The sequence below is a fragment of the Xyrauchen texanus genome, chromosome 7 (genome assembly GCF_025860055.1).
Source record: "Xyrauchen texanus isolate HMW12.3.18 chromosome 7, RBS_HiC_50CHRs, whole genome shotgun sequence".
NCBI lineage: Eukaryota > Metazoa > Chordata > Actinopteri > Cypriniformes > Catostomidae > Xyrauchen > Xyrauchen texanus.
In genome coordinates, this window is record NC_068282.1 from 32,498,822 (window position 1) to 32,526,813 (window position 27,992).

The 27,992-nt window shown below is 43.6% G+C and overlaps 1 protein-coding gene and 1 pseudogene across 3 annotated transcripts; one reads left to right on the forward strand and one right to left on the reverse strand.

The window, feature by feature from the left end:
• LOC127646991 (uncharacterized) lies at positions 1-27,977 on the reverse strand. 3 transcript variants are annotated; one of them, XM_052131027.1, is made up of 7 exons: positions 27,845-27,977; positions 5,007-5,082; positions 4,539-4,853; positions 3,916-4,230; positions 3,246-3,371; positions 2,538-2,599; positions 1-1,857 (listed from the first exon to the last, which is right to left on the reverse strand). In XM_052131027.1, exons 2-6 carry the CDS (start codon positions 5,074-5,076, stop codon positions 2,544-2,546), a joined length of 882 nt encoding a protein of 293 aa, XP_051986987.1. In that variant the 5' UTR covers positions 5,077-5,082; positions 27,845-27,977; the 3' UTR covers positions 1-1,857; positions 2,538-2,543. The 3 variants fall into 3 exon arrangements, with proteins under 3 accessions (XP_051986987.1, XP_051986985.1, XP_051986986.1); XM_052131025.1 differs by lacking the exon at positions 27,845-27,977 and adding an exon at positions 16,035-16,217; XM_052131026.1 differs by lacking the exon at positions 27,845-27,977 and adding an exon at positions 16,035-16,210 and having other exon boundaries at positions 2,538-2,596.
• LOC127646988 (trinucleotide repeat-containing gene 6C protein-like) overlaps positions 1-27,992 on the forward strand; it is a 551,486-nt pseudogene that overhangs the window by 450,295 nt on the left and 73,199 nt on the right.

A 27,992-nucleotide genomic window follows, 5' to 3' on the forward strand; every position in this document is an offset into this window, starting at 1 on the left:
TAGCTCATTTTAATAAAGTCAATTTAACAAACAGCAAAAAAAAAAAATTGAACATACCTATTTGGTTCAGAATTTACCAACATAATGTAATCTAGTAGAGTGCACATTTTAGAAAATGTTATTAATCAAAAGCAAAGAAACCAAGTTTAGAAGAGAAAACACAATTTTGCTGTGTCAATTGAACAACATGTGTTTCCCCCTTTTTTTCAGTATATTAATCTGTAACTCACTTAATAATTTGTAAGTCTAAGCAGGACTAAAAACCTGATATTAAAATTGAACCATAACAGTTAAACCACAACGTTGCAAAATCTTTAAGATTGATACATACACTATACACAATGTTAAACTTTAAGGATACAGAATTGCTGCATACAATTACAATCCAAATTGTTTAAACTTTTTCCTAATTACTAAATTACTGCAACACACACACACACACACACACACACACACACACACACACACACACATATATATATATCTGACAGTTTAAATTGTTGTCAAAGGGTGGTTAAGCATCTAATAAAAGTACTAAAACAAAAGTGCCATGTTTCCCAAAAGAGTGCTGCCACTCTTTTCGAGACATTATTTTTCCAGGACATTTTACATAACCAAACAGTATAAATGATTGGACAGCATGGACATTATTCTAAGCATCTCCTTTAAAGTCAAACAACTTTGGAATGGCATGAGTAAATGATGACAGAATTTTAATTTTTAGAGGAAACAATTTTTTTATAGTGCACAATTGTTTATCTGTAGTTAACATCAACTATCTTCTTCTTTTGACTGCTCCTATAAGGGGGTCGCCACAGCAGATGATCCGCATATTTGACTTGGCACGTTTTACACTGGATGCGCTTCCTGACACAACCCCCAGTAGCTGCCGGACTCTCACTCACGCCTACGGGGCAATTTAGAGTCTCCAATTCACTTGCATGTTTTTGGACTTGTGGGGGAAAGCAGAGCACCCAGAGGAAACCCACACTAACACACTAAGGGAGTACATACAAAGTACACACAGAAAGAGCCAGTTGAGCCAGAAGGTGAAAGTGCTAACCACTGAGCCACAGTGCCACCCCAGTTAACAGCAACCATGCTGGGATAAAATAATTATGTATTTGTTATGCAGTGTGTGTAATATCAATACTTCAGTAATAATAATAATAAAACTTTATTTTATATAGCGCCTTTAAAAGTTGCATCTCAAAGCGCTTTACAAGAGAAAAATGGAAATACATTAATACAAGAAAACATGCAATTAAAAACATTTTAAAATAATACAATAATAAATCACATAATCACAGAAAAGCAACCCTAAAAAAGTGAGTTTTAAAAGAAGATTTAAAAAGATTCAGCCTGTCTAACCTCAGAGGGAAGAGAATTCCACAGTTTTGGAGCAAAAGAAGAGAACGCCCTGTCACCCATAAAATGTAGACGAGAAGAAGGAACAGTTAAAAAAATTGATTCGGAGGAGCGGAGATCACGCTTTGGAGTGTAAGGGGTTAAAAGTTAAACCATGCAAAGCCTTGTAGGTAATCATGAGAATTTTAAAGACTACACGAAACCTGAAGCCTTTTGGGTCAATCTGCAGCCCCCAGCAGAGGCAAAACAATACAATTTCACAAGACTACACTTTAAACAAACCTCACATACAAATTATTATTATTATTATTATTATTACAGTCATTATTGGCAAAACAATCACAAAATGAAGTTGACAGTATCTGTTATAGTGTCTTTGTAGCTTCACTTTAGTTTTAGTGAAATAATGGCAGTCATTGGGCCTAAGTATGCAAAGTATGAATCAGGGCTTAGTGTCCTTTTCATCCTCCATTAGTGGAAGCTTCAAGACTGAGGGGGAAAAATAATACAAAACATTAAAGTATATAACTAAATTTCAGTCATGTAACTGAACATATGAACTATTTTAAACAAATATTACTGTACCAGTTGATATGCTATTTTTTTTACCCAAAAATTAAAATTCTCTCATCATTTACTCACCCTCATGCCATCCCAAATGTGTATGACTCTTTCTTCAGTGAAACACAATTTGTTTTTTAGAAGAATATCTCAGTTCTGAGGTCATTTCAATACAAGTGAACGGTGACCAGACCGTTGTAGCCATTAAAAGTAAACATAAAAGTAATCCATATGACTCCACTGGTGAAATACATGTTTTCAGAAGCGAAACGATAGGTGTGGGTGAGAAACAGATAAAAATGTAAGTCCTTTTTTACTCTAAATCTCCACTTTCACTTTCAGATGTGAAAGTGAAACTAAACAGGCACCACATGTGACTTTCAGATGTGAAAGTGGAGATTTAGAGTTAAAAAAGGACTCAAAGGATTTTGTGGATTTAACCACTGGAGTCATATGGATTACTTTTATTTATGTCATTTTTGGAGCAACAAAGATACAAAGAAGAAAGAAAGTCATACACATCTGGGATGACATGAGGGTAATAAATGATGAGAGAATTTGAATTATTGGGTGAAACAATATCCCTTTAACATGAGCAAAAATGTTACCTGATTCTAAACAGTGCCATGTTCCTTATCAGTTTCAGCAGCATGTCCTGAGTGATAACCTACTTAAAACACAAAATGAAAATTAAATAAATAATAATAATTATCGATTGCTTGATAATTTAAGAACAAATACATCTATTATTATCTTACAGTCTACAGTATGTCTAAATATCTGTATCTCTCTCTGTAATTCAGTGTTAACATCTGGCCGGAAAAGTGGAAAGTTAAAAAAAAAAATCCTGATCCCTAAAGTAAAACAATTTCCCACAAAACTATTCCAAGCAGCAACATTTCCAATCTGTTCATAAATGGTTACATCTTTGGAGAAAAATGTAAAAAGCCTGTTGTTTCACAGAAATCATTCCTACATTTGTTCAAGCCACTAAAATGGTGACAGTGGTTTTAATTAACTAGAGTTGATTAAATTCCTTTAGAATCAAAATCAGTATCAAGAAAGGATTTAGTAGCCAAGTGTGCTTGCTTGAACAATTTGTCTTTGTTAAAAGGTTTAGTACTTGCATAGTTTTCATGTCTTGATGTTCAAAAGGACAAAATAAAATGGTGACCAGTTACAGGACATATTATTAAAAAAAAATCCTATGTTTTAACCTAAAATCTTGATGTTACATAAAAAAGTTAATGGATATGTTATATGTAAACTACCCATGCACAGAGGTTACAGCAAATGTTAAGATAGAGTATACTCACGCTGATGACCTCTTCTTCTGCAGATCAACAAAGCAAGAAGGAGACCAGCAATAAGTGAACCAATAACCATCATGCCAGCAACAATGTTTGTTGTTTTAGATCCCAAAGGCACCTTTTCAAATTCCTCTGGAGAAACAAATATTTAAACATAAATATACTTTACATCAAAGTTAACTGTCAATAACACTTGTTCAAAATATCTTCAGTACAAAGAGCATGCCTTTCCAGGTGTAGAGATCTGCTGATTGTTGGTAACATGAGATAGCTCTTGTTGATTGTTGATATGGAGCAGATCACAAGGCAATATTGGTGATGTATTGCACCATAATTACATAAGCAAAAAATAAAGAAGCTTCTCAATGTAAAATGGCCTGCACTTTTGTTTGCAATTCTCAACACAATTTATCAGTATATGTTGTCAGTTAAAAAATGTCAACCAGTTTTATACCATTATGTAGGCTATATATTATTCTAACAATGCTACTGTCAGTCTGACAATGCCCTTGAGTGTAATGACAAATTTGTGGAGATTATAACAAATATGTTACAAAGAAGATGGAAACTTAAAAGGACCAACTAAATTGCACAACCTGATACCTGGATTCTGGATTATCTTGAATAATCACTCAGCTAACTGAAAGAAAGCAAACAGAAAAACAAGTTTAATTACGTTTGAGCATGATCTGAAATGTCCTCTCTCCTTCCTGGAAATATTTGCTGTTGAGGACAACACATCTAAATGGCGCCAGACTGGAGTCAATAGACTTGAATGTCAGTTTGCTGGATAAAGCCACAGATTTTGAGCCATTTTTGTCCTTGATGGCTTTTGTCAGAATTGAATTAATGGTCCAATTTGTTCCAGATTGGTCAAACCAATGAATGGTTCCTGCTGGGTAGCCGTCAGTAGCATTGCAGTAAAGGTCAACAGGTCCTCCATCTGTGATATTTTCAGGCAATGAACTAGTGATGGGATCTTTGTACTTGGCTTTTTGGAGAGAAAAACAAAAAACTATGCATGTAAGTACTGAGGAAAATAGAGAGCATTATGTAAATCTGAAACTAAAATGTCTGTTTCAGTCAGGCAAAAAAGAAATGGTTGACATTTGTGTTATGTTAGTTTGTGAATAGTGAATAAAACTGAAACAGAAAGGGACTATAAAATGGAATATTTTCAATTTACAGAAATGACAAAAGATCAGTGTTTGTTTCATGAATATTAATTCCCATTGTACAATATATGAGTCTGTGTGCTGATGTCTATTGGTAAAAAAAATATTAATGAATCACTTTCACCTGTGACACTGATGCTAAGTTTTGCTGTTTTTTCACCAATGTTTGTTGCAACATAGTACTCATATTCACCCTCATCAGAAAACATTGTGTCAGAGAGTTGCAGTGATAGATCCTTTTCTTGGTTTACTAGACTAAAGCGTGGGTCTCCTGATGGTGTTTTTTTAATTAGATGTTGAAAAACTGGCTTATCCTGCTTCACATTTGTCAAGGCAACTCCAACAACATCGATATCACCACTGTATTTGATATGGCATTTGATAACTGTGGTCTGACCAACAATTCCAACTGTAGACTGACATTCCAATTTCCACAAAGCTGTAAAAAATGGTAACAAGGTACAAACATTTTAAATGTATTCTTTAATGCAAACAGGATATAAACATAATATAAACTATAATGTGAGTACTTTTTCTACTCTCAAAATAAAAAAAGCAAATGCAATCAATTACTGTATATTAAAGCATGTACCTTCACTGGGCTTCACAGTAGGGATGAAGGGACAAACTACAGCAAGGACCACAACCATCACTGAAGCCATGTTTATCTTGAGAGATAAAAAGTGAAGAAGAGAGTTTACAATTAAGAAAATTGTGTTAGTCGATTAAAAAGAAAAACACAATACACACACACACACACACACATATATATATATGTATATATGAATACTCGTGTAATTGAATCACTACACTTGGTTTGTTGGCTATAACAGTGGAAAGAGTACGGAGAATGCTCTTGAATTATTCTTTAGTAGCTTGTTCTAAAATATGTTAAGCTAGAATAGGTAAGTGGTACCTTCCCATTCAAAACTCGCAACAATGTTGAGTTGGGCTAATAATTTCCCCATCATTTTTTATGGTGTATGGTATTCTTGTGCCTAGATATGGCAGGGGCCCAACACAATCAGACTTTACACTGCCCCAAATATAAAAAAAGATCCCACCCCCCTGGCCATTCAAGTATTAAGGGCCACGTTCACAATGCAGCTACTGTAAATTTGGTTGTCAATTTACCTTTCAGTGCATAATCCTGTTCTGTACACACAGGCCGAGTTCACACAGCAGCAGAATATGGTTGTAGACATGTTTTGAGTGCTTAATACGGTTGGGTTCAAACACAGGATGGTTATTATGTGTGTGAAAACTGTATTCTATAACCAAACTGACACCTGATTTTCGGGTCTCAGAGCTGCATTCTCTGCAAACCTGTTGCTGTGTGAACGGAACCGCACTGGACAAACTAGTTGTCTATCATGTCGTATAATGTGAAAGCCACTCTGCACTGTACACTAACGTGTCTCGTGTTAATCATGGGAGTTTTGTTAACTCACAGAGAAGGAGATATTATCTGCATGTCATCCGAAGGTCTAACCACTGTTGCCAACTTAGTGACTTTCCCGCTAGATTTAGCAACTTTTTGAGCCCCCTTAGCGAGTAAAGAGCCATCTGGCAACTAGATAATTTTAGCGACTTTTGTAGTGTGCTTTAGTGACATTAGTCCACATATGGTGACAGAAAAAAATCAGCTCTATCATGAATGATGTCTAATTTTTCTCAGTGTTCTAGCGCCCACTACGTTTCAAGAAATGCAACTGACCTCCACTTACGTGCAAACCGATGTTCTATAAATCGAATTATTCAAGATAAAAATAGCTTTATTGGCATGGTAAATGAAAAGCTTTACATGGCCAAAGCATAGTGACATTAAATATACATACATACACATTTACACTGACAAGTGAAATGACTGACAAGCTTTCATGTTGTTGGTATTTGTTGTGACAATCTCAACCTCAATTCATGTGCTTGCTCTCTGTTTAGAGAGGAAAAGTCACCCTCCAGCAATAGAAGAGCATTGAAAATGTATCTAGCAGGGCGAAAGAGATAATGGATATAAACCCCTGATCTATAATAAAGTATAGAGATAAATGATATGAGCAGATGAGGTGCCACTGTCAAAAATCATTGTGACCCCATAACACTGGCACAAGTAATAAACAGTAATGGTTCAGCATCACACAAACCATATGTTTCAAAGTAAGACATATTTCTTATTATCTCCAAAACAGCTAAATGAAAGGCATTATTAGGCATCTAGATATACAGTTGAAGACAGAAGTTTACATAAACTCAGGTTGAAGTCATTTAAAATCCTTTTTTAACCACTCCACAGATTTCATATTAGCAAACTATAGTTTTGTTAAATCATTTAGGATATCTGCTTTGTGCATGACACATGTAATTTTTCCAACAATTGTTTACAGGCAGAATATTTCACAATTCCAGTGGGTCAGAAGTTTACATACACTAAGTTAATTGTACTTCCCCTTCCGTCGCTCTCTCCACGTTGTGTCAGAGAAGCGACACTAGGGGTCTCTCTTGAGCGCCGATATTCACCTCTGAACTATGAAAAAAGGCCAATGAGAGTTGGCAACCAGTATTTGCATGTCCCGCCCCCGGACATACGGGTATTTAAGCAGCGCAAATATGCTACGTATACACACCGAGTTCCTGCTATCCCTCTGCTGCATGCTGTTGGATTCTACGGCGCACAACAGTGGCTTTCTCCTGTTGCACGGCTGTGCACTTCCTGCCCCTGGGCGCTTCGACAGTGCAGATTAAAGAACTCATAAAGAACTTTTTTCATAAAAGAATGATTTTATTTAAAAGAGTAATTTCCTCTAAAAGAGCAAAACACAGTGGCGTTGAACGTCCTTTTAACTCTTTCCCCGCCAAACACGGAATTTTCCGTGTTTTATGAAAAAACGCTTCCCCGCCAAACACAGAATTTTCCGGGTTTCCGTGTTTTAGGTGTTATACGGTAAGGAAGACCCCTGCGCATGTTTTGAAAGAGTACGCAACTCTTTGATCAAAGAAACAGACTGCGATCGTCTCAAACATGAAGAAGTGGAGTATTGAGAAGCTCAATATATCAGACATAAACATGCCTTTTTCTCAGCTTTTTGTCTGAAATGTTGTTTTTTGACAAAACCTACCTCTGTTCAAGTCGCAATAAAAAAAGAACAAAGGAAGATAAAATAAAACTGTTTGTTTTGCCTAAAAGCAGAGGCTCAGATCTTTATTGTGATATATAGCATCTTCATATATTCATGGAAGAAAATATTCTGCGGGTCATTAAATTTAGCGAAAATCGTCAAAAACCCTGGCGGTGGCTGGCAACTTTTTTTTAAAAACGCTGGTGGGGAAAGAGTTAAGGACGCGTCTTTATAAAGATGCCTTTCCGCCCCTGTGTTGTTTCTGGATGCGGTAGAGTGCTCTCCGCTTCCGACAGCCACAGGCGTAGTCTCGTGCGTCTCGTGCGTCCGATCACACCGAGGCTGTATTTGTGGATGGTTCATGTTCTCACTGCGAGAACATGACCATGACAACGTTGCGGTCGCGGCTTGCTCACAACCGTGAGCAAGCCACTCTAGCCGCCCCCCGTGTTGCTCCTTCTTCCCACGGGATTGAGGACGATGCGGCTGGTGATGGAGGCGATTTGGGGATGGCAGCGGGTGCAGCTCCGCCGGGTACGCCCCCTCGGACCACCCGCACCCCAGCACGCTCATTGATTCCCGTCCGTGCTCGAGGCGGCGGAGACTCGCCTCACAGCCAGTCTGCAGACCCTCTTGCGATGGAAGCAGATGAGCTCGCCGCGGCATCGGAGGGCGTGGTATCTGAAGCTGAGGACTCCCCTGGGCTGCCGCTTTCGGGCCTGCACGCCCAGGCTGAGGCCGACGCACAGATGACCGACATGCTTTCCCGGGCAGCCAACAGCGTGGGCTTGGATTGGAACCCTCCATCCTCCCCACAACCATCACGGCTGGACGACTGGTTCCTGGGGTCTGGGTGCCGCTCACAGCCTCGCCCCCCGGTTCCGTTTTTCCCAGAAGTGCATGACAAGCTGACGTCTTCGTGTAGAGCACCCCTCTCCACTCGTCACACCGCCACAGGCTCGTCTGCCCTCTCCACCCTCGACGGCAGAGTGCGCCATGGGTACGAGGCGATTCCCCTGGTGGATAGAGTCCCGAGACGAGCATGGCACCGCGGCACGCACAACGTAAAAGTTACCTCTGCCTGCCGCCAAACCTTCAAACCCTGGACAGACCTCTGCTTTCTAAGGGCAGGAGTACCCTTGCAGCAGGTGTCCCGACGCGGTCTGGTCACAACCGACGCCTCCAAATTGGGTTGGGGCGCCGTGTGCAACGGGTGCGCAGCCGCAGGCCGGTGGAACCGAGGCCCACTGCGCTGGCACATCAACTGCCTAGAGCTGCTGGCTGTTTTTCTGGCCCTGCAGAAGTTTCTTCCGTTAATTCGGAACAAACACGTCCTAGTCAGGACAGACAGCACCACGGTCGTAGCCTACATAAACCACCAAGGCGGAGTACGCTACCTCCACATGTCACAGCTCGCCCGTCGCAGCTCAAGTCACTGCGCGCCACTCACATCCCCGGCAATCCTCAATGTGATAGCGGACGCGCTGTCAAGACAAAGCTTGCCTGGCGGAGAGTGGAGGCTCCACCCCCAGTCGGTCCAGCTGATTTGGGACCGGTTCGGCAAGGCTCAGGTAGACCTGTTTGCCTCCCAAGAAACCTCCCACTGCCCGCTCTGGTATGCCCGGACAGAGGCTCCCCTCGGGGCAGACGCGTTGGCACACAGCTGGCCTGCGGGGCTGCGCAAGTACGCATTTCCCCCAGTGAGCCTTCTTGCACAGGTGCTATGCAAGTTCAGGGAGGACGAGGAGCAAGTCATTCTGGTAGCCCCTTACTGGCCCACCCGGTCTTGGTTTTCGGACCTCACGCTCCTCACGACAGCCCCTCCCTGGCGAATTCCCCTGAGGAAGGACCTTCTTTCTCAGGGACGGGGCACGCTCTGGCACCCGCACCCAGACCTCTGGAACCTCCACGTCTGGCCCTTGGACGGGATGCAGAAGATCTAGCCGGCCTACCGTCGACCGTCATAGATACAATCAATCAAGCCAGAGCCCCCTCTACCAGGCATCTTTACGCTCTAAAGTGGCATCTGTTCGCGGACTGGTGTTCTTCCCGTGCCGAAGACCCGCAGAAGTGCGCAGTTAGGTCAGTGCTCGTGTTTCTTCAGGAGAGGCTGGAGAGGAGGCTGTCCCCCTCCACCCTCAAGGTGTATGTCGCCGCTATCGCGGCCCACCACGACACGGTAGACGGCAAGTCTCTTGGTAAACACGACTTAATCGTCAGGTTCCTAAAAGGTGCCCGGAGGATAACTCCCTCCCGGCCTAACCTGTTCCCCTCCTGGGATCTCTCAGTCGTCCTTACGGGACTCCAGAGACCCCCCTTCGAGCCGCTTGACTCAGTTGGACTCAGGGCCCTCTCTCTCAAGACCGCCCTGCTGATCGCGCTCTCTTCCATCAAGAGTGTCGGGGACCTGCATGCGTTCACTGTTAGCGAAGCTTGCCTGGAGCAGACACTTTCGTGATCCTAAGACCGCGACCGGGCTATGTGCCCAAGGTTCCTACCACACCCTTCAGGGATCAGGTGGCGAACCTGCAAGCGCTGCCCCGGGAGGAGGCAGACCCAGCCCTTTCACTGCTGCGTCCAGTACGTGCTTTACGTATTTATCTGGACCGCACACAGAGCACCAGACACTCTGAGCAGCTCTTCGTCTGCTTTGGGGGACAGCAGAAAGGGAACGCTGTCTCCAAGCAGAGACTCGCCCACTGGGTTGTCGACGCCATTTCCCTGGCTTATCACACCCAGGCCGTGCCCCCCCCTTGCGGGTCCGAGCTCACTCCACCAGGAGTGTTGCGTCCTCATGGGCACTGGCAAGGGGCACTGCCCTAGCAGACATTTGTAGAGCAGCGGGCTGGGCAACACCTAACACTTTTGCGAGATTCAACAATCTCCGAGTTGAGTCAGTATCGTCCTGTGTTTTCTCAGGTACCGAGCCCGTAGAACTCGGTAGTACGCCCATGATCTGACCGGGTGAATCGCTTGCTCCTAGCACCCTTCCCCCTAACCAGGGGAAACAGTGCACCTTCATTCCCAGGAGATCTCAGGTTTGGGACACTGGTTGATTCCTCCCTAGCCCTCGTGGGTTGCAGTTCAGCGGAGGAACTCGCCGACCCAAGCCACTGCGGGTACCGCAAGCTACCCTGTACTGGTATAGGTGCTCCACAGGTAAGGCCTCCTTCGGACTCCCCCTGTGTGTAACACCACGGTTCTGTCCCCTCTGGCGAGCGGACTCCCGTGTTTCCCTTAGGCAGTCACGGCTGCCTCGGTTGCTGTGCTGTATGTTCCCCCCTCTATGAGGCTGTATCCACCACCGCACCAACTTTTCCACATAGGCCCTAAGGCAGGCCTCTGATGGTTTTGCCACTTAAACTTGCCTCCCCTCTCGGGTAGGCGTGGCCTCCGCAGGGTCTTCTCCGCCCTAAATAAGGGCTAAGACCCCCTTCCCTCAATGCGTGTAAGGGCCCTGGCCTGAGTTGCTCTATGCGAGAAACAGAGAGAGAAAAGAGGCCCGGCCAGGCTTGGCCCGTTCCCAGATTGGCGGCCAGCACCTTGTTCCCCCCCAGGGTAACGATAAGGAATCCTGATGGCTTAAATGGGGCATTGGGGAGGGGTACGTGCAGCCTGATACAGTTGGTCGTCCTGCACATAAGAATACCTGCTCGCTCCTGTATCAGCAGTTCACGTACACGGCTCAGCGCATGGCACTTTTATAAGTGGACCCCTAGTGTCGCTTCTCTGACACAACGTGGAGAGAGCGACAGAAGGGGAATGTCTAGGTTACGTATGTAACCTCCGTTCCCCAATGGAGGGAACGAGATGTTGTGTCTCCCCTGCCACGTCGCTGAGCCGAGCCACTGTTGTGGCCGGACCATTTCCGGCTCCTCAGAAAAATCCTGAATGAACTCCCGTATTTGCGGCACTTATATACCCGTATGTCCGGGGGCGGGACATGCAAATACTGGTTGCCAACTCTCATTGGCCTTTTTTCATAGTTCAGAGGTGAATATCGGCGCTCAAGAGAGACCCCTAGTGTTGCTTCTCTGACACAACGTCTCGTTCCCTCCATCGGGGAGGTTACATACGTAACCTAGACGTTCCCCTTCTGTCGCTCTCTCCACGTTGTGTCGGAGAAGCGACACTAGGGGTCTCTCTTGAGCACCGAATATACCTCTGATCTATGAAAAATGGCCAATGAGAAGTTGGCAGTCAGTATTTGCATACTGTCCGCCCCCGGACATATGGGTATAAAGGCGAGGCAAATACTAGTTCATTCAGAAATTTTCTTCGGAGCCGATGGTTGTGCATGCTGTTCGCTTGAAAACACACCCGTTCCTGTATTCCCCTGACCCTACTGCATGCTGCTGGACTGAGGGCGCATTACAGCAGCGATTTCTCCTTGCACGGCAGTGCATATTGCCCCTGGGCGCTTCGACAGCGCAGTATAAACTCAAAAGAGTAATTAAAAGAGTGATTTCCTCTAAAAGAGTGATTTTCTCTAAAAAAGCAAAATACACAGTGGCGTTGACTGTCCTTTTCAGGACGCGTCTTTATAAAGATGCTCTTCCGCCCCTGTGTAGTTCCTGGATGCGGTAGAGTGCTCTCCGCTTCAGACGGCCACAGGCGTTGTCTCGTGTGTCTGGGCAGTGATCACACCGAGGCTGCGTTTGTGGATGGTTCATGCCCTCACTGCGAGAGCATGACCATGACAACTTTGCGGTTGCGGCTCGCTTTAACCCGAAAGCAAGCCACTCCAGCCGCCCCCCGCATTGCTCCTTCTTCCAACGGGATTGAGGACGATGCGAGTGCCCCCCCGGTCCCGTTTTCCCCGGAGGTGCATGATGAGCTGACGTCGCTGTGGAGGGCACCGTTCACCACACAACATCACAAAGCCCCGCGCTCATCCGCTCTCGCTACCCTTGACGGCGGAGCGGCCCACGGGTACATGCCAATTCCCCCAGTGGATAGGGCTGTTGCGCTCCACCTATGCCCCAGAAACCCTACCACCTGGCGCGGTCGCCCTGTACTCCCTTCCAAGGCCTGTAGGACAACATCCTCGCTGACAGCGAAGGCCTACAGCGCCGCCGGAAATGCCGCTTCCGCCCTGCACGCCATGGACCTCCTGCAAGTCCGCCAGGCCAAGGCGCTTAAAGAATTGCACGTGGGTAGCCCTGATCCCGACGTGCTGCAGGAACTGCGCTCAGCGACCGACCTCGCCCTCAGAGCCACGAAGGTCATGGCGCAGTCACTCGGGTAGGCGATGGCCACCCTCGTGTTCCAGGAACGACACCTGTGGCTGAACCTGCTCGAGATGCATGAGACCGACAAGCTTCGCTATCTCGATGCCCCAGTCTCCCAGTTCGGTCTCTTCGGCGACACCGTTGAGGACTTCACCCAGCAGTTCTCCGCGGTGAAGAAACAGACGGAGGCGATATCACATATCCTGCTTTCTACGGGCAGGAGTGCCCCTGCAGCAGGTGTCCCGACGCGTCCTGGTCACTACCGACGCCTCCAGATTGGGTTGGGGCGCTGCGTGCCACTCACATTCCCGCAAGCTCAACGTGATAGTGGACGCACTGTCATGACAACGCTTACCCAGCGGAGAGTGGAGGCTCCACCCCCAGTCGGTCCAGCTGATTTGGGAACGGTTCGGCAGAGCCCAGGTAGAACTGCTTGCCTCCCGAGAGACCTCCCACTGCCCGCTCTGGTACGGCCGAACAGAGGCTCCCCTTGGGGCAGACGCGCTGGCACACAGCTGGCCCGCAGGGGCTACGCAAGTATGCATTTCCTCCAGTGAGCCTTCTTGCACAGGTGCTGTGCAAGGTCAGGGAGGACGAGGAACAAGTCACACTAGAGGCTCCCTATTGGCCCAACCAGGCCTGGTTCTCGGACCTTGTGTTCCTCGCGAAAGCCCCTCCCTGGCAAATTCCCCTGAGGAAGGACCTTCTTTCTCAGGGGCAGGGCACGCTCTGGCATCCGCATCCAGACCTCTGGAAACTTCACGTCTGGTCTCTGGACGGGACGTGGAAGATCTAGCTGGTCTACCACCTACCGTCGTAGACACGATCTACCAAGCCAGAGCCCCCTCTACCAGGCAGCTCTATACCCAGAAGTGGCGCTTGTTCGCAGATTGGTGTTCTTCCAGGGCTGAAGACCCACAGAGGTGCGCAGTTAGGTCAGTGCTCTTATTCCTGCAAGAGAGGCTGGAGGGGAGGCTGTCCCCTTCCACCCTAAAGGTGTATGTCGCTGCTATCGCAGATCACCACAACGCAGTAGACGGCAAGTCCCTTGGTAAGCATGACTTCATCAGGTTCCTAAGAGGCGCCCGGAGGCTAAATCCCTCCCGGCCAAGCCTGTTCCCCTCCTGGGACCTCTCGGTAGTCCTCGCGGGCCTCCAGAGACCTCCCTTCGAGCCGCTAGAATCACTTGGACTCAGGGCCCTCTCTCTTAAGACTGCCCTGCTGATCGCGCTCGCTTCCATCAAGAGGGTCGGGGACCTGCAAGCGTTCTCTGTTAGCGACACTTGCCTGGAGTTTGGTCAGGCAGACACTCATGTGATCCTAAGACCGCGACCGGGCTAAGTGCCAAGGTTCCTACCAGGTAGTGAACCTGCAAGAGACCAGGTAGTGAACCTGCAAGCGCTGCCCCGGGAAGAGGCAGACCCATCCCCATCGTTGCTGTGTCCGGTACATGCTTTGCGTACCTACCTGGACCGCACGCAGAGCTTTATATGTTCTGAGCAGCTCTTTGTATGCTTTGGGGGACAGCGGAAAGGAAACACTGTCTCCAAACAGAGGCTTACCCACTGGGTAGTAGATGCCATTTCATTGGCTTATCACACTCATGCCGTGCCCCCCCCATTGCGGGTCCGAGCTCACTCGACAAGGAGCATTGCGTCCTCGTGGGCACTGGCCAGGGGTACCTCCCTGGCAGACATTTGTTGAGCAGTGGGTTGGGCAACACCCAACACCTTTACGAGATACTACAATCTCAGAGTTAAGTCAGTTTCATCCCGTGTTTTCTCAGGTCCGAGCCAGTAGAACTCGGTAACACGCTGATGGGCTGGTCGGGTGAATCGCTTGCATATAGCGCCCTTTCATATAGCGTCTTTTTTCCCAGGAGATTCCATTCAACTCGAATCCCTGGTTGATTCCTCCATGGCCCTCATGGGTCCGCAGTTCGGCAGAGGAACTTGCCGACCCAATCCACTGCGGGTACTCAAATCTACCCTGTACTGGAATAGGTGCTCCACAGGGTGAAGACTCCTACGCGGACTCCCCCTGTGTGTATTTTCCGTGATACGGTCCCCTTACGAGCAGACCCGCCTTTTCCTTGGGTAAGTTTCGGCTGCCCCCCGGTTGCCGTGTATAGCAACTCCCCCCTCGCTGAGGCTGGATCTACCACCGCGCCACTTCCATGTGTCGCCTAAAAACACATGTGATGTATTCACCACCTTACCTCCCCAGCTGGGTAGGGGTGGTCTCCGCAGGGTCTTTTCCCCCTGAAAGAATAGGAAATTGGGTAAGACCCCCCTTCCCTCAGTGCGTGTAAGGGCCCCGGCTGTCTATTGCTCTATGCGAGAAACATAGAGAGAAAAGAGGCCCAGCTAGGCTTGGCCTGTTCCCATGTTGGCAAGCGTAGCCTTGTTCCCCTGTCTAGGGTAACCAGAAGGATTACGAGGACTTTTTTGGGGCATTGGGGAAGGATACGTGCAGTCTGACACAGCTGGTCGTTTGGCACGTAAGAAATACCTGTGTCAGCAGAACACGTACACGGCTCAGCGCATGGCGGATTTAAATTGGACCCCTAGTGTTGCTTCTCCGACACAACGTGGAGAGAGCGACATAAGGGGAACGTCTAGGTTACGGATGTAACCTCCTTTCCCTGATGGAGGGAACGAGACGTTGTGTCTTCCCGGCCACGTCGCTGAGCCGAACCGCTGTAGTGGCCAGAACCATTGCCGGCTCCTCAGAAAACTCCTGAATGAACTCTAGTATTTGCCTCGCCTTTATACCCGTATGTTACATCCGTAACATAGACGTTTTAAGTCGCTTGAAAAATTCCAGAAAATTATGTCAAACATTTTGGCAATTAGCCAATTAGCTTCTGATAGGCTAATTGGAGTAAATTGTGTACCTGTGAATGCATTTTAAGGCATACCTTCAAACTCAGTGCCTCTTTGTGCTAAGGTGTATGTAAACTTCTGACTTCATCTGTAAATTTGAAGTCTTACAAAGAGGTCTACACGGGCCTTAAAATGAAACCTGAACCCGACCCGTACCCGAGACCGTGTACCCGGCCCAAACGATCCGTTATAATTTAAGCCCGAACCCGAAATCGCGGTTCAAATGTCAAACACATTCGTCCAGCATGTGTTTAAATAATGGGAAAACAGAACAGGCGTGCGCAAAAACACATTCGGTGCGAACTGCCCCTAACTTGTCCGTTTGCGTGTCTGTGACAGCGCATGTGCGAAACAAGTTCGGTAGGCCTGTTTTTTCATGCATACAAACCTGAACTCCTACTTGAAAAACTGCCTGAGCCCGGCCCCAAAGCCATCGTGTTCTCGGGTCCTGTAGGGTTGCAGACCTTACATAATAAATGATGTCATCATATGATTTAGCTACTTTTAGCAACATTTCAGCAAGCCTTTAGCAACTTCCCATGAGATAGAGTTGGCTAATCCAACCCCTGTATTTCACCGCATGTGAAAAATCTGCACTCAGAACCCGGGTAAAAAGCATTCAAAGCCGTTGTCGGCTAATTATTATCTGTTGAATGAACTCGTACCTCATTTGGACTTGTTTATTTAATAACTCTGTGTTATTGTGATAAGACATGCCGGTGTTATAGACGTCGCCATCTTTAATATTTACTTCAGTCACTCTCACTATGGTAGAATACGGCTGTGACTTCAGTTGTTCGTTCATACAGACAGTATTCAAGCCGCTAATGTAAGCTATTATATGAACATTTAAAGACTCACACCTGAAAGTAAATGCGGTTGTCAATCCCAAATACTGACTGTGTGAACATAGCCACAGTTTGATAAAATACATGACTGACAACTGAATTAACTCCTAAAAAATTCAGGTAGTGACAACAGCATTTTCAAAAATGCCACGCAGTGTGTATGGAACTGAACTGAACAACTAGTGTTTATGGTATGATTAATGGTGCGTGTAAGATCCGTCTTCTCCTGGTATAAATCACACGAACAGAAATATGTCTTCATTCATTCATATATTCCAGACTGTCTCTCTCATCTCATCAGCTCTGCGGTCTCAAGGTAAACGTCCAGAGCGCGTGCGAGATGTTCAACAACAGCATAACGGCAGCTAACGAAACATTTTCAGATGATAATACATCTGTGGTGGATAATCTCTTTGCTCAAAAACAGTGAACACAAAATGGGTAAAACTAGTGGCATTCATGTTTCACAGGCATGAGACGCTGCAGTGTTGCTACGGTTATCACTTGTCAATCTTCTCTATTGCGGGAGTCATACCTGGGGCCGGATTCACAAAACTTCTTTTTTAACTACCAATTTTAACTGAAATTTCTTATTAACTACCATTTTCTTCTTAATTTGTAACTTAAGAAAAAGGTTAAGAATATTTGTATTCCCCAATAAATTTCTTAAGAAAGTTCGTAACTTTTTCTAAAGAAAAAAACTTAAGCAGCATTAAAATTCTCAAAGAAAATTAAATGTTCTTAAATCATCGTAAAAAACATCTTAAAGTTAGGTTAACCTCAGGGTTGTCTTAAATTCTAAAAGGTAAGTTGTTTAATTAATTTACTGTGTGTTTCATGTGGAGTCTGAAGTCAAAGTGGAATGTTTAAGTAGAAACTTTATTTTAGACCAAAAAAATAAAAAATACACAAAAAACTTTTGACTGTTTCGTGTTTAATTATATTTTATTTTCAGCTTGTAAACCATGTAAATGTTATCACCAAATTCCAACAATAATTGTTGTTTTGAAGCTTACTAATGTGATGACCAATCACGCGAATTCAAACGCAGGCTACGTGTTTCGTGTCTTCATACACAACCTATTTGAAACCTCTTTATAATAATATAGGCTATGGTGTTTGAGCCCCGCTTGTTTTGGCAAGAAACTGACCGCTATAAAATCAGGTGCACAGACACTATTTCCTCAGAATTTCTTCCTTCAAGACAGCGATCATCTCTTGTCTCGAAGCCCTCTACCTTTCCCTGTTGATACACATGAGTCAGCGAACTGAATCTTCACGGCAGCAAGAAGACTCTCCACTCCCCTGCAGTGATCCGGTGAACATATCGCCGCATCGCCACTTCACTGTTGAACGAACCTCAGCATTCTCTGCATCGTGTCGGCAGGTGTAGAGTAGCCTTTAAAAAGCAATTGTATTTGTGTGATATAAATATAAATTATTATAAATTAAATAAATATATACTGCATATATATATATATATATATATATATATATATATACTGTAAATATATTTATATAATATCTAAAAGAGTCACTTAAGAGTTCGCGTCTTTCAAGATGTCGTTCCGTAAGTGTTCCTTGTGCGAGAGACACATCCCGCCGTCAGACAAGCATGAGAGCTGTGTTTTCTGTCTGGGCCGCGCTCACACAGAGTCAGCTCTCATGGAGACAGATTGTCCTCACTGTAAGGACATGAGTCTCAAGTCGCTTCACTCACGAATTTGTGTGGATTTCGTCCCAGCACACGCCTCACAAGCCCCTCAATCTCCACGAAGCACGTTTCCCAGTACACTATGTGCGAGATGAGCTCTGGCCTCTGAAGGAGCGTGCAGCCTCGTCTCGTTTGGCGGATATGACGCTGGGGATGATGACGATGTCATGATTCTCGCTGCATCAGCCAAATGGTCAGTGGATGATGCTGCCGCCCCTCCCCCCAGCACGGGTGACGAACGTGCACACGCCACTGACAGGGAGATGCTCCGAGTCCTTACAAGGGCAGTCACCCTGACTGGTCTCCCCCAGAGGAACCTGAACAGTCTCGCCTCAATGAATGGTTCCAGCTGTCCGGACACCATCAAACGGCAGCATCCTGCACAATTCTTCCCAAAGTTCATAACAAACTATTCAAGTCCTGTTGCACGACCTTATACGGCGTGCTCGTGCAGTGACGCCATCCTCTTTGATGTGGATCACGGGAAAGAAAACTGTTATGCCCAATTACCCACTGTGGAGGAGGCGGTAGCGGCACACCTCTGCCCAGCAAGTAACATGTACATCCTTCCAATCTGTGTCTACAAACATCCGCACCACTTACTCAGCAGCAGAACAAGCTGGATCAGCACACCACACAATGGCGGTGCTCCAGGGCTGAAATGAGTGATAAGGAAAAAGACACTCTTTTGGATGCTCCAGTGTCTCCACCCAGCCGGCTCTATGAATAAATTAGCTCAGCGTTATGTTGCGATTCAGCAGCAGTCACAGTCTATAAAGAAACATTTTGCCCACACGGTGTATATCACAGCCGGTTCGCCCTCGCTTCTTTTTCGAGCCAGCAGCCAACTAAAAGCCCCGTACCTGGTGCCTCACAAACACCTGCGTATCAGCACGTGCAGCAAAAGCGCGCCTGATGGGCACAACCCTTTGAAGCGGAAAACCTGTGATTCCCTCTGGGTCTGCTCCAAAAAAGGCTCGATTGGAGAGACACAAAACATTGTTCCCCATCTCCCCATTATTGTTTGTCATGAAAGGGATATTGCTGTTCACAATATTGTTTCTGTGCCTTGCACTCAAATAAATGCAATAAAAAATGCAATAAGTGCGAAAAAGAATACAGCATTCGTTGCAAATGCACGAGATGCTCATACATTTTCAATAAAGAGCCCCTTTTTCCTCTTCAAAGCACACACATTATGCGCAACCGCTTCCCTATAGTGAGCGTCGTGTCATATCATATCCTGCTGTTACCAAATTCGGATGCAATGGTCGAGCCCTAACGGGTATTTCAGAATGGTGCAAAAATTCATTGAACATGGTTATACAGTCCAATTTTGCACACCGGCCACCCCGATTCAACGCCGTTCTGTCTTTCACGGTTTCATTCGATGACGCATCAGTGTTACGAGCCGAAATACAAAGTCTCATCTTGAAAAACACAATAGAGATTGTGCCAAATTGTCAGGCACAAAATGGTTTTACAGCTGTTATTTTCTTGTTCCAAAGAAAGATGTTGGGCTTCAGCCAATCCTGGATCTGAGGCGTTTAAATCAAGCACTTATAAAGCGCCTATTAAAATTATTATTCAGAAAAGGATCTTATCGCATGTACGCCCACACGATTGGTTTGCGTTGATAGATCTGAAGGATTCATACTTTAATTGTACAACATCACAGGATATTTTTGAGATTCACCTTCGAGGGAACAGCGTATCAATTCAAAGTCCTAACCTTTGGACTATCTTTGGCTCCTTGCACATTCACAAAGTGCATTGATGTGGTTCTTGCCCCTCTGAGACTGAGCGGCATGCGCATCTTGAACTACCTCGATAATTGGTTATTGACGCAATCAGAGGCTGTTATGCCAGTACAGACTTACTGCTTCAGCCATTTTACAGTGTCCGTCGGAGTTCAAACTGGGGAGAACATTTCCACTGTAACTTGTTTCAGAAAGCATTGGGATCTGTGGTGGTGGCATCCACCGTCATTCCATTAGGTCTCTTACACATGAGACCTCTTCAGTGCTGGCTGAAGCACCGTGTGCCGCGATGTGCATCACTATATCCGAGTGTATATATATATATATATATATATATATATATATATATATATATATATATATATATATATATATATATATATATATATATATATATATATATATATATATATATATATATATATATATATATATATATATATATATATATATATATATATATATATATATATATATATATATATATATATATATATATATATATAGTAGTGGTGGCGTAGTGGGCTAAAACACATAACTGTTAATCAGAAGATCGCTGGTTCGATCCCCACGGCCACCACTATTGTGTCCTTGAGCAAGGCACTTTACTCCATGTTGCTCTGGGGGGATTGTCACTGTAATAAGTGCACTGTAAGTTGCTTTGGATAAAAGTGTCTGCCAAATGCATAAATGTAAAGATCCCACTGCTGTTTAACACCACGGACAGCTCCTCCTGCATTTTACCAGTGAGGTGTATTGAAGTCCCAAGTTGTCAGGCAGAAAGTGGTGACCATGGATGCTTTCAACACAGGTTGGTGCGGTGTGCAATGGACGTCCAACTTTTGGCACCTGGACAGGTGCGAGGAGGGCGTGGCACATCAACCGCTTAGAGCTAGCAGCTGTAATTCTAGCCTTAAAGGCTTTCAGTCAGAAATAGTGAGCAGTCATATCCTGGTTTGCTCAGTCAACATGACAGATGTGGCATATATAAACAGCCAAGGCGAAATTCATTCACCACCACTGTTGAGAATGACGCATCACATCTCCTATGGAGTGAGCATCATCTCTCCCTGAGAGTGACATATGTCCCAGGCTGCCTGAATTACGGCGCAGGCCTACTGTCACGCTAAGGGGTAATACCGGGCGAATGGAGACTTCATCCTCAAACTATACTGATTATTTTGGAAATATTCTGCAAAGTAGAAATCAATCTATTTGCCTCAGTGGAGAATGCCCACTGTCCCCTCTGTTATTCTAAGTCCCAAGCCCCGCTGGGAAGGGACGCAATGGCACACAAATTGCCTGCAAAACACAAATACGCTTTTCCTATAGTATGCCTAATACACTCTGTCATATGCAAAGTCAGAGAGGACAAGGAAACGGTTCTATTAGTTGCACCAAATGGCCAACCAGTCATGGTTTCCGGAAATGATGGAGATTCTGTACGGCTCACCATGGGAAATACCACTGAAGAGGGATCTCCTCTCTCAGGTGCAAGGCACAATCTGGCATCCCCGGCCCCAGCTGCGGTACCCGCATGTATGGCCCTTGAACAGTAGGTGTGTACCCTGAACACTACATGCACCAGAACTGACCTGTTCAGTCATGAACACCATTTTACAAGCCAGAGCACCGTCCACATTTCCACTGAAGTTTAGTGTCCCTCAACGTGGGTGGGATTATAGGAAGATCGTCATAGTTGTGCCGCCTTTACTGCCGTGACATCATCTTAAACATGACACAAACTGACCAAAACAATAACACAACCACTATCTGTTAGCTTCTAGCTCATCATTCAACTGCTCAATGAAATAAAGTGAAGCTTTCAAGCAGAGTACAGAGTTAAGGTAACAAAATGTACTAGTGTTGTCACGGTACCAAAATTTCAGTAGTCGGTACCAATACCATTGAAATTTCACAGTACTCGATACCATTTTCGGTACCAAAGCAAAAACAGGTTACTAAACAACACTCTTTTATTAACAAAGTTAACAAAACATTAGCAGCAGAACTAAGAACAGAAATATGCCATTGAGCAACACTTTAATTTAAATATATTATATTTTAATTATAACAAAACTGTACAATGTATGCTTAAAGTATTTTTGAACACTTATATAAGATTTGCTTCAACTTTTGCAACTTTTACTTTAAGTTTTTACCAAGTACTAAAAAAAAAAAACAAATTAAACAAGCTTACAATAGAATGAATAAAAAACTATTTCCAAACTAATGAGCAAGTGCTGTCTTATTAATATAGCTGCATATTGCCATTTTTCTTCACGATAAGAAATGCACAGTGACATATATTATGATTAAATAAGTCGCGAGCAATCGCGTTCTAATCTAGCTGCATAATAAGTCGCGAGCAATCGCGTTCTAATCTAGCTGAGTGTCGCCGAGGCAGAGTCTCTCTCAGCCGGGTGCAGTTTCAATCTCTCCCCCTTAGATCGGGACATTCGCGCATCTCATTGAAGATGCACTGACCACACAGAGAAATGCCAGTTTCTGAGTTTATAGTTATTAACATGAGCTGCTTCTGTATTATTTTAACTTCAATAAAGCTATAACACATTAAATATAACTGCATTTGTAACGCCGAGATGTTTCCTTTAAAGAGCTCCGGCTCCGCTTATTCCACAACGAGACTGCTTCTGAATTAACTTTTTTTTTTTATATAATTCCCTAATACTTTTGGATCTACATAAAATGAAGCTGTGAATGTTTAGAGTGCATCTGGACTGTGATCTGTGTAATTCTTCTCCTCATTCAGGCATGAACTGCAGTGCTGCTCTCACGCGTCATTATTTTAATATGATTTAATTTTACGTTAAATGAGATCAAACGACTATTCGACGATGAAAATGTTTCTCGTCATATTTAAATTTTCGACGTCGTCGATAATGTCGACTAATCGTTTCAGCCCTAATGCAAATGATAATATGCTTTTAAACTAACCTGCTTTATTTGCTTGAATAAATCCGGGTGTCTGTCTTTCAGGTGCTTTATAAATTTTTATGTGTTTCCTCCTTTCATCAGAAAATTGTGAAAGCAGTGTTTTACAAAAAACGTTTTTGCTGATCTATGATGTTTCCCTTTTCATCAGCCTCAAATACAAAGAATTTCCAAACCTGGCTTTTTCCACTTTTTTTTTCGACAAGAGAGAAAGTTGAGACTCTGCAGCAGCTTTGCTTGTTGTCATCTTTTGCTTGTTGTGAGCGTTAAGTTCCCAACTCTGATTGGGTACCGGGTAGACCCAGTACTCGGTACTCCGGTACCTTCAGAAATTCTGGTATCGTAAAAAATGTTTTGTTTCAGTACCGACTTGGTACTGGAGTGCCGGTATTTTTGACAACACTAAAATGTACCAGTCCAGTGCACTCTCCCTCCCATTGCTCGCCGGTTTAGATATCATCCATTTGGTCGAACCACTTCCACTTTTTCTTGATGGTTCTGTAGTCACTTAAGTTTTTTTTACTTTTCCCTACACTGTTGGTAGGTACAGTGGTAGCCGTGTGCAGCCAACAGCTGAGACACTTCCTGAGAGACTTTTTCGTTTTGCTCATCGCTAACGAGTGGACCGTCTGCACCTCGTTTATTGACCACGGCGTGGTTTTGCACACAGCCATTTCTTTTTTCACAATTCCAAAGTCGCATGAACAAATGATACTGTTATCGCTGTTGCAAACTTTAAAACTAGCGGGTTGATGTCACGTGTCAGAAATCCAGTGACACTAGTAGTGACGATTCTCCCTGATCAATCAGTAATCTGCAGGATTTTGATTTCACATTTAGTATCGGCTCGGCTCGCTTGGAACCACGACCAAGGTGGTACTAAAAAAAAAGTATACGTTTCCAGGTACTATCCACAGTGGAAAATCCCAAAAAAGCGAGCAGAGTCGAGTTGAGTCGAGCAGTACCGTGCAGTGGAAAAGGCCCATAAATGGAAGGTGTTCGCTAATAGGTGTCTCTCACACAGCAAGGACCCAGTAAACTGCCCCATACATGAAATTCTAATAATTCTTCAAGAGTGATTAGACGCAGGACTCACCTAGTCAACGCTCAAAGTGTATGTGTGTATCACTATATCTGTGTATCACACACATGAAACCGGCACCTCTATAGGCAAGAATGATTTAATCATAAAGTTCCTTAACCCTTGTGCATCCTTGTGGACATTTTTGGCTTTTTCAGTTTTGTTTTTTTGATAACTTTGTCTGTGTTAATGCTAACTGCATAAAATTTTCCACAGGTGTGAATTTTTATTGGATTTTTAATATTTCACCCTATTTTCTTTAAAAAAATATTTTTTGCACTAGTTACACAAAATACTCCCTCTTAGCGTCGTTTTGGACAAAAATGGCACATTGAAACCCATTAAAACTGCGATTTTTAATCCCAGTGCCATTTAACTATAAAATTATGCAATCTTGTTTAACATGCTTTCATTATGTTGGCAAGGCTTCAAAATGTACATTTTAAATATTTTTTACCAGATCGTGCCATTTTTTCAGGTTTGGCATATCATCGCTTTTGTTGTTGTTTTCTGCTGTTTTTGGCTTATGCATATTATAGAGCCAATTAGATACATTATGAATATATAATTGTGTGAGTGTGCTGGTGTGGATTTCAGAGTGTGGTTTGTATGTGTCTGAGGCTCTAATAATAAAAATAAAAAAAATTTTGTTTAGCATTTATTAAATTGAAAATAATTATAATTATTATATTTTTATAAAAAACAACAGTGGCATTATGTAAACAAACCGGCGTTTAAAGTGTTAAAATTCTGAAAATAAATGAATGTTTGGTAATTATGATTAGAACTGATGCTGGTTAAAATATAAGTCAGTGAAAGTAGAAAAAAATATTATTCTATAATATTTTTATGACACTTTTTTGACATGGCCATTTTTGTCCATTATGGACCTAAGTGGTAGCTTTTTTTAAAATCTGATACTGTATAAGCATCAAAATGAATGTTGTTGTTAAAGTGTTAAAATTCTGAAAATAAATGAATGTTTGGTAACTATGATTAGAACTGATTCTGGTTAAAATATAAGTCAGTGAAAGTAGAAAAAATATTATTCTATAATATTTTTATGACACTTTTTGACATGGCCATTTTTGTCCATTATGGACCTAAGTGGTAGCTTTTTTTAAATCTGATACTGCATAAAAAATATGAAAGCATCAAAATGAATGTTGTTGTTAATCATTGACATATCCGAGGCTCTAATAATCAAAGAAAAAAATTCTGCTTAGCATCTATTAAATTGAAAATAATTACTATTTTTCATTTTTTCCTAAAAAACAACAGTGGCATTATGTAAACAAACCAGCGTTTAAAGGGTTAAAATTCTAAAAATGAATGAATGTTTGGTCATTATGATTAGAGCTGATGCTGGTTAAAAAAATTATGTCAGTGAAAGTGGAAAAAAATATAAATCTATAATATTTTTATGACAGTTTTTGGACATGGCCATTTTTGTCCATAATGAACCTATGTGTAACTTTTTTTAATTGATGCACAAGGCTTAAAGGATCAAGACGATTTAACCCAACTCGGCAGGCTACACTCCTGACTTGGGACTCAACTTTAGTCCTAAAAGCTCTCGCAGGGCCCCCTTCGAGCCTTTGGACTCTGTTGATTTGAGCATGCTCTCCATTAAGACCGCACTACTGCTTGCTCTGGCCTCAGAAAAACGGGTAGGTGACATGCATGCACTATCAGTCAACAATTCATGTTGAGTTTGGCCCTGGGCTTTCAAGAGCCAGTGTCAACGGCAGAAAAGACTATGTACACAAGGTCCTGAGCACGTGTGGTTCATGTTCTGACCTTCTTCCCTCCTCAATTTAATTCAGATGAGGAACAATCTTTGCATTAGTTATGCCCTGGGCGGGCGCTACACGCATACGTTGAGCGCACCCGCCAGTTCAGTCTGTCTGATCAGCTCTTTATATGCTATGGAGGATGCACAAAAGGAATGTCCGTCTCCAAGCAAAGACTTGTCAATGCAATTACCCTGGCTTATGAGTCGCAGGGCCAGACTTGCCCAATTGGTGTTAAAGCACACTCAACTAAAGGCATGGCCTCCTCATGGGCATGGACGAATTGTGTGTCCTTACAAGATATACTGTATGATTTGCAGCAGGATGGTCATCTCAAAACACAAGTCCTCTCTGTTTAGAGCTTTTGCTATTCATTGGCCATATAAATATATACTTATGCCCTTCCCTTTAAGTACGGGCTCCCCATCATTACACAACCGCCTGCATTCAGGCCGTTATAATTACCATAAAGTCACAAGCCCTTTCATTATAAATAAACTACCTTCCTTACTGGGTTCATAAGGAGTTAATAATACTATATGATTATAGTTCATATAATCGTTATGAGCGCTCTCCTCCTGGCCATCACGAAGATCACTCACTGTGGCATGCTCATGTCGGTCGTTGTCCTATAAAACTGTACCGCCATGTTTCCTCTCGGGGAAGTTATGGGATTCTGTTCCCCATATGTGTAAATACGCAGTGTCCAGTGGACTGAGTTGTAAAGGAATGTCTCTGTTACGTACGTAACCACGGTTCCCTGTGACTAAGGGAACGAGACATTGTGAATGCTAGTCACACTACAAGACTCAGAGTTCTTGAGACAAGAGCGATGTACTCCTGGTTCTCAGTCAGAAATTCTGAAGAAATGCAGAAAGAAATTAGGAAATTCTGTGCACCTGTTTTTATAGCGGTCAGTTTCGTGCCAAAACAATCGTGGATCAAACACCACAGCCAATTTTAGAATATTGTCATTATTATATAGAGGTTTCAAATAGGTTGTGTATGAAGGCACTCCCCATAATGCGTCAATGTTTCGTTCCCTTCGTCTCAGGGAACCGAGGTTACATACTTAACCGAGACATTCTTTTCCTCCATGTCAAATGAAAATGTATCAAATTGTTAGCAGCAAGTAAATTCTCCTATGACGGTTCATTTAGTTAAACTAACATATCTCACGCACTTTACATTCAAAGAAACTAATGCGAGGTGAATGCTACTTAAAAAGAAGAAGAAAAAAAGGTTTACAATTTACCAGTGTTGAAGTATTGCATTTGTTGTAGGCTATTAGACAAGACAAGCCCATGAGCAGGCTTATCAGACAATGTCAAAGCCTGTCTTTTTATTATTAAAAATAAAAATAAGATGTTCGAAAATATTTGAGAACTTCTTATGAATTTTCCAAGAATTGTACTTAGGAACGTTCTTACACACGTCGTATAATTTATCCTAAGAACTTGATTTTTTTCTTAAGAACATTTTCGTGAATCCGGCCCCCGTACACATGGAATGAAAATGTAGAGGATTCAGTCCCGAAATTTTGTAGCGTGTACTTGGGCCTAAGGTGAACTAACAACCGAATTTAGCTGCAGTGTGTACGTGGCTTCTGAAGCTTTCCAGATGAAAATATCTGAAACAGACATCTCGGAGATGTACGTATGGTATCTGGGGTACTGAAGCGATTCATTACTGCAGACACTAGAATACATTTTCAAGTAAAAACGGTTTATGCCGTTTAGCTGTCGCAACATCTGTTGGTGAACAGGACTCCGTTGTTGTGGTGGCGCACATTCAGTGCGTTAGGACGATTAACAGTTTTAATCGGTAAAATATTTCCGGGTCCGGTTAAACATGTCGATAAAAACGTTAATGTTTCAAAACATGGGCTAAAGCATGTTGCGATTAATAAAATAGATAAATACACTTCCTGTGAAAGTACACAAAACTTGAAGCTGACCTTTTCAACGTCGATGCTATTAGTTGTTTACAAAGACTTATTTACTACAATGCACTGATAAAGCGAAAGTAAACCTCTGAAATACGGTACCTTACAGATATTCAAAGCCAAAATATTAGTGGGTTGGTTAAAGGGAAAAAAGATGTTAATCCATCGTCAAACGTTAGAAGAGAGTAGAACCAAAGTCTCTGGTAGAACGCTGCCGCCCAAAGCAATAGGTTTCACTTTCACTATGACG